The sequence below is a fragment of the Eurypyga helias genome, unplaced genomic scaffold (genome assembly GCF_000690775.1).
Source record: "Eurypyga helias isolate BGI_N326 unplaced genomic scaffold, ASM69077v1 scaffold8649, whole genome shotgun sequence".
NCBI lineage: Eukaryota > Metazoa > Chordata > Aves > Eurypygiformes > Eurypygidae > Eurypyga > Eurypyga helias.
The window spans coordinates 56,477-64,093 of NW_010271341.1; the positions used below are offsets into that span (position 1 = coordinate 56,477).

Consider the following 7,617-nt stretch of genomic DNA (forward strand, 5'->3'; position numbering starts at 1 on the left):
CGGAATTAATTAAATTTATTGCAAGAATGTTCTCCTTCACTTGCTAGCAGAAATGAGGCAGTTCAGTCTTTACATACATTAGGAGTATGTCCAAGATGCTCATTAGTGAGCCTACCCTTTCTGTTGAAGGTTTTCTCAAGTGGCCTAGTAATTAATGCAAGTTATCATAACATGGATCCCGATAACTGAGAACTAACAGCAACTCAAACTCGCTTAGAGCCGACCACTGAAGCGGTAGTAACAACTGCAGCTTTCGGTGTCAGTCAGTTTTGGAATGGCAGAGAATCCAGCATCCATGCCTGCACTGGTTCACAGTGTACTATGTGTTTCTCTTGTACTTGTTTATGTTCATACCAATCTAAGGTAGACTATTTTTTATAATACATAGCTGTTTTCTAAAACTCTGTTACATATTTTAACTGAGAATTCTAATCTGAACTTTACAAGAGAGAGTCCTTGCCTGTTGGTTCTTGGCTGCCAGCAGCCTTCCCAATCCAGTTTCCATGGGAACAAGAGTCACAGTGATCTCTGGAAAACAATGCAATAGAAAGCTTTTAAAAAAGCATTATGTAAATCCTTGGCGTTTCTTTTTTTTTTTTTTAACTGATCTGACATCTGATTTCATTAAAGCAAAAGCTAAAATTGAACATTAGTGCCTGCGGCAACACTGAGTTTCTCATGCAGTGGACTTGTCCTTTATCACCTTTGGTTCAGAATATTCCAGGATACCCATGGTACATTATCTGCACGCAGTTCATGGCAGTGGCATGTACGCTAATAGAGTATCTTGGAGGCCTTTCCTAATGTATTTTTTTTCACTCAGAAGCTAAGCAAAATTCAACATCTGACTTAAAGCATGTGTGTAAGGACTTATCTGCATGAAAAGAGAGTAGTATCTGTCTGTAACAAAGAACTATATGCAGTCAGCTGTCTGAAGAAGTCTTCTATGCTCAGGTTGTAACCTTATCCTTGGCTTGCTGGAGCAAATCAGAACTCCTGTGAGGCCAATATAGCTGATCCAGATTTATAGCTGTTCAAGAGCAGTAATTTATTCCAATGGGAAAAAAAATATGATGATGTGTACTGTGACGGTGTTTGAATGTGAATCATTAGTGGTCAAACCTTCCTTGAGTAGTCAAAAAGCTTCCTGAACTCAGTGGAGTGGCACTTTGTGAATTTACATCAGTGATGTGATTATAAATTCCATACTAAATGGTAGAAAATCATAGGTTTAGAAACATTCTCTGCAGACATAAGCAACTGTACAGAAAAACAACAGCATATGCTTCCAAACGGGTAGTACTTGCACTTATTAACATAGCGTTGTTACCAGAGTGGATGGGTCTCATTGCAGTGACCAACAGCTGAAGCTTTACTTTTACTCTTGTAAGATAAAAAGGATTTTAAGATCTTGAAGATCAAGTGAAGAGACCTCTTTTGAACTGTCTGTTGAAGACTTTGAACTACAATAAAATATGATCTGTGCTTTACCTTTGCCAATACAGGTGAAAGATACGTACTTTTTCAACAAAAAAATACAGGAGAAAAAGTATATGTAATCAGTTTTGCTTTATAGACAAGTGAAATATAAATTACCTCCCACAGAGACATTCTGAATTGTATGAAGATGTACATAAGGACCTTAAATATCCTGTTGAAGCAGTGAAAAAGTTTCACATTAATTTCTACATACACTGAATGAAGGCCTAAACTTTTTGAAGTTCCATTAATTTCAGAGGGATTATAGCCAACATGAAATCTAGTCCAATATGCCATAAGCTTCATATGTAGAGAAATATCTGAAATACTGGCAGTTTGATTAGGGAGGCAAATCTAGTATTACCTGTATTAGGCTTATTATAATGATCTTTGCCTTCAAGTCTAGAGGGAGTGTTTTATATGATATGCCAAGCCTAACAAAATGGGCAAACTAAGGAGCATTTTTGTAATATGCCATTAAATCAAGTCTTGTGCTGTTGTTTATCACCATCAATGTTTCTTTTCACAGTGTAGCTACTTTTTTTGTTAATGTTAGTGCTGATTAGGTCATCTTTATTGGAGGTGTAACTGAGCAGTGAAAACATCTGTTTGTTTTGTATAGCTTCCTCCAGCTTTGCAATGCAACTTGAAAAGGAGAATCATTGAGAGATTCAAGAAGTCCCTCTTCAGTCAGCAGAGCAATCCTTGTAACCTGAAATCAGAAATGAAAAAGGTGTAGTACACCAGTTACTACCAATGGTCTACTTTGTCTCTTCTATTTGAATTAAGCTATTGATATGAATATCATAAAAATGTAGGATTCCATTTTTAAAATGAAATATTTAGAATGTTCTCTAGTTGTCCCTTATTTGGAAAACATGGAGCTTCTTAAGTAAGCAGTTTCTACAGGTTGGTTTCAAGTCTGTGTGTGATCATTAAACCGATTGTTGTAAATGAAAGAACCTGCTAGCGGCTAATGCGCAAAACCAGATTTCATCTCATCAGAGCTCAGTAAGAGAAGAGGAAGGAAAATGTAGCTGTTTGTGGCAAAGGCTGCCAAAGGTTATGTAAACTCTTAAGTAATGTAATGTAATCACATTAATGTAATTTACTCTTAGTTTCCCAGTACTATTCATGTTTTGGAATGTATTCCTACTAAAACTATGAATTTTAAGAAAACACTATCCCAGAGTGTCTTTAACATAGCATGCCTCGTTCCATTGTTGCACAGTGTGTCAGAAACAGTCTAGTGTCATTTAAAAATAACACCGATTTGCAAGAATGGCAGGAGTAAAGAACCATGCCTGCACATTTTCTAATGACACGCCGGCTGCTCTCCAGCAGAGAAAGAGCTAACGGCTAATATCAGAATTTCTAAATGTTCCTTCAAAATCTCCTGAGGAGACTGTAGTCAGCAGAGGATCTGAAAATTACATCCTCGGCATCTGTGTACTGTGAGAGACTGTGAAGCTAAGACATTTCTTTTTTGAATTGATGGCAAAGCAGTTGTTAGGTATGTTTATCTAAAATTTGATGACACAGATAATTATTACTCACATGATTGCCCTGTGTAATCTAATTGATTGTAATCTACTTTCCCTGAACTGTGGAATCTTCTAAGTCATTGTTCACTATGGAATGGACTGGCCCCAAACGCTACATCCTTCCTCTACTTTTTTAGTAATTCACCTGAGATGCTTAAGCTCCATGGAAGGTGGATACTTAGTGTTTACATTGGTACTGCATTTGAAAGGTAGTTAAAGATACCTCTCTGATCCATGGTTTCATGCCAATTTGCTGTCCTGTAAATCAAGCTGGGATTCACAGTTCCAGTATTTCAACCATAACATTAAATCTGAGGAAATATTTGCTAATTGTGTATTGAGTTGATGCTTCCAGGAAATGATTCCCAAAAATCTGGAAAGAAAACCAAAATGCTTATTATAAAATTACCTTAATTTTCAAATGCCCAGAAATAAAGGAATCTATTTATTTAGGAAGTTCTAAATGTTATCAACTGTAAAATTGTGTTGGCTTCAGAACTATTGGATACGAAAGTGAAGAAAAGGGAAGAAATACACTATTTAAAAAGTAAATGGGACTAATTAGAAAATGTTTGAAATGCTGAATGCAATTCTGGACATCTCTACCTTGAAGGAAATAGTTACAGAAACTATTAATAGAAAGTAACAACAAACAACACAGAAGGATGGGGAACTGATAAACAGTAGGGAATAAATGGTACACATTTTACCAAAATCACCACCATAAATACATTGAGTAACATGGATATCATTTGGAGATAATAGGAAGAACCTAAATAGAGAAAAACATAAGGTCGAACTCTTCCAGAAAATGTTGTTATGTGGTTGTGCAATTTCTGCAAGTAAAATTTTAAGATCATGGGGTTTTGTCTATGCTGAATTAGCCTAATTAGAATAGTGGACAAAGAGATCCCTCCTCTGATCAGTGATGGGGTAAAGGTCTTCCAACAACAGATATTCTGTTTTGGTAACTGTAAAAGTGTTAACATGCTACAGAAATGCATAACTGGAATTTCTTTTCTGCCCACAAAGATGTTTTCATGTCAGAGCTGTTACCAATAGATATTTTCAAAACTAGATGTTTTTTGAAGTTTAACGTCAGTATCCCTGTTCACTTAATCAAGTAGCTAATCTGACTTTCAGGTTTCAGAAGTGCTGGGATCCCTCGAATGGGAATTGTACCACTTGAATATGGACTAAGAACTTCACTTGAAACCCCAGTATTGAGAACCTGAGTCATTGGCTGGTCATTCCTATGTTCGAGGGAATACACTTCCCTGTTTATCTTCACACAAACGTGTAGTTTGTGTCATTTTATTCAGATAGTCTAAAGAACTCAGTGTTTTATACTAGGTGCAGATTGGCAACTTGCAATGTTCAGTCAGTGTTTCTGGAGAGAAGGTAGGACATTCACAATTGTGTTCACTTTTTCATTAATCTAAAATATTGAAATCTCTCTTGACTTCTGATTGCACTGGGAAACATAGGAAAGGGAAAACTGCCTCATAGGAATCTGAAGTTTTGGAAGGTTGGAGATTTCAGTTGTCCTTTGCTTTTTTCTTTTCGTTCTTTTTTTTTTTTCTTCTTCTCCAGCTGCTGCAAGGTTCTCCTGAATTGATTGAGCTCAACTTCTTCACAGCAGACTGGCATGTGGTACTTCTCTCTTCAGGTGGAAATATGTTGTTTCCAGATGATAGAAAAGGTAAAGAAAGAAAACAATGGCAGATTAAAAAAAAAAAAAAGTTACTCATATTTTTGGTAGCTTGTTTTGTAGTGATGAAGCAGGATTCTCTTTTTCCTCTTTTATTATTATTTTTTTTTTTTTGTCTAGCACTTATGCTGGTCAGCTGCAAATTATTATCAACTGTGAAATTATAGAATTACGTAAGCATAAATAAAAGTCAGTGGAGCCTTGCATCATTTAGCAGATCTGTCCATCACTTATTCACCACGATAACAGATCTGTTTTGTTACTCACTTGACACAGATATCTAAATACCAAGAGTGCATCAGAAGGCATGGGAAGTTGGGAAATCATTTAAGTCATAGAAATCAGCGAGGGTAGTGTGTTAGGTGTCTGAGTAATGCCCTGTAACAGCTGAGTCTGACAGCTACAAACAAAACCTCTGTAGTGGCATTTATATTTCTAGTAAAGTGTATGGTATCAAAGCAGGAGAAATTGCTGCTTTAAGATCTGTATTTAAAGACAATAAAGTTATGTTGACTATACTGATTTTCATTATCAGGTTGTTTTGTTTGTTTGCTTTTTGTTTTGTATAATTTCTGTAAGATATGCAGTGATATCCACTGATAGAATATTCTACTAATTTAAGAAAGTATACTTTGGAATTATAACGGATTAACAAAGATGCAAATAACACATGGCTCATCCATGAAAATCAATAGAAGGGTTTGTAACTGAAAAAGTCCTACTTAGAATTTACCTGTCTTTGCATGTGATTATTAAACAAACTCTAGCTGAACTCTGTATTGTTGTTCTGTCATGTTTGAAATAGTTATATTGGGATAATTAAATTACCTAGCTAGACTGAGCCCTACAAATGAGGAAGGAAATTCTACACACTATACCACATCTATATAATGTAAGGGGTGTGTGTATATATATATGTATATATATACTTTAAAAAATGAATAGTGTCATATATACTTTGGACTAGTGATATTCAGTGTGAGAAATCATTAACTCCCTCTTTAATCAAACCTACCATCACTGGCACCATCCAGAGTGGGGAATCACAGTTCCTAGTTCAGAGACTTGTTTCATCATATGATTCCTTGTGCAGTGGACATAAGGGAAATGTACAGCCTGTATTTTGGCATTTGTGCCATTTCCATTCTCTAAATACAGGAAAAGCTATGTCACAATCCGTGGACTACAAGACATAATAACACCAAAAACTCTGGTGCCTGAAAGAAGGGTGAGAAACTGGTTTTGCTGGCCTTTGTGTTGAAACTAGCATATCCATTCCACAGCTTATTGCAAAAGTGTCAAGGGTGATATTTGAGTAAGAAATGAGTCCCAAACGATGACTTTAAATATGAACTTAATTTTGTTCCTGGAGACAATAAGGCAATTTGTTCAGATGCCCAGTATTTTTGAATCTCTTAACCTGCAAAGAATACTTTTGTCCTCACAAATTGCTGCTGGCTGTGTGCCCTTTCCACTATAAATTGTAAGTGAGGAAGGAGAAGAAAGTTTCATTGCTGTGTTCCGTTACATTAAGTATTTAAAATATTTTCCATCCATTAGAATGCTTTCATAATGTGATAACACTGTGTGCCTCAAATGTTCATGTCATGCCATAAAATGATGAGGAAGCATAACCCCCAAATTCAGTCGTATAACATTACTTGCCTTTTACTTTAAGGTGGTGTTGGCATTTCTGACATAGCAGAAGGGATGACGTATGAACAGTTGCAGGTAAGCCATAAATATGCCTACATGTATTAATTTATTATTTTTAATAAAGATAATTTATAGAAATTAATTTCTTTTATCTTGTAGACTCTCATTGAAGAGGTTCTAGAAGAATGTGGCTATTACAATTTCTTTTCTAATGGGTGAGTCTGTTCAATTTAAAAAGAAAAATTATGATGTGCTAAAACCAAATGTGTCATCTGCCTGTTTGTGTTGACAATTTCACTTTAAACTTAGTGCAATACATGGTTTATTGTCATGTATGGGCTGAAAGAAATGTGTGTGGGACATAGCTAATCTAAGCAGGTTTTTTTGTCCACATTTGTTTTCTTCACTCAGATGATAGAGGGGTACAAGTCATTAGTCCTCACATTTTTCCAATATAAAACCACAGTTGAATGAAAGTTTAAGTTAAATGGAAGTAGGTTTTGCTATAATACTCTACCATTACAGGGTGTAGAGGATGAAGCTGACATACTGAGTACAGCACAAGAAGCAGAGTAAGTCTTTGCTTAGCATAAAAGTGCAGGGGATGAAAAAACTTAATGGTCTTTGAAACTAAGCAAATTCCTTGTTGTAGAGATGGTATATCTTTCCTGCAGGAAACCTTTGAGGAACACAAAAAAGAAAATACATGAAAAGTATTACAGTCCACAACATAAGCTTAGCATTTCTCATTCTTTTTACGGCTAGCTTGTTATTTATCATCTCAGATATTCTTTAGTGAAAAAAAAAAAAAATCACTACTTCCATTAAGTAAGTCTGTTCCTTGTCTTTCTGGTAATCACCATTTTAAAGCCTGGGAGACTACGGTTAGGTATTCCAAAACATGTAAACAAACATACCACCACGCCACCACCCTCCACCTCCAATTAAGATATTAAAAGGTTTTAATAATGTATAGTTCCTGGTGCCTCAGTGGTATTTTTCATCTATTTATTATCTCTGCAAACTTTTCTGTAGGGATTGACTCTGGCTTGAAAAGTTTCCAATGTTAGTCTGAATATTTTTATAGGCTATTCATTAAATTGGAATTCCAGTTTACAAGTGTCTTGCAGCTGCCAGCTGTAAGTATTGAAAAAATCATGATTCAGCACTCCCAAAATAAAATAATAATTCCATCTTTAGATCTTCAGGGTATACTTGAATTATGTT

At 35.6% G+C, this 7,617-nt stretch overlaps 1 protein-coding gene across 1 annotated transcript in view; it reads left to right on the plus strand.

The window, feature by feature from the left end:
- The window catches only part of LOC104514952 (serine/threonine-protein kinase Nek10-like), a gene marked incomplete at both ends in the record, with an annotated part of 62,565 nt that extends 55,960 nt beyond the window's left edge, over positions 1-6,605 (plus strand). Inside the window, 4 exons of the mRNA XM_010158772.1 lie at positions 2,102-2,212; positions 4,617-4,725; positions 6,413-6,465; positions 6,550-6,605. Of these exons, the coding sequence (XP_010157074.1) occupies positions 2,102-2,212; positions 4,617-4,725; positions 6,413-6,465; positions 6,550-6,605 (329 nt within the window). The remainder of the gene's footprint in view (positions 1-2,101; positions 2,213-4,616; positions 4,726-6,412; positions 6,466-6,549) is intronic.
- Positions 6,606-7,617: the final 1,012 nt, after the last annotated feature.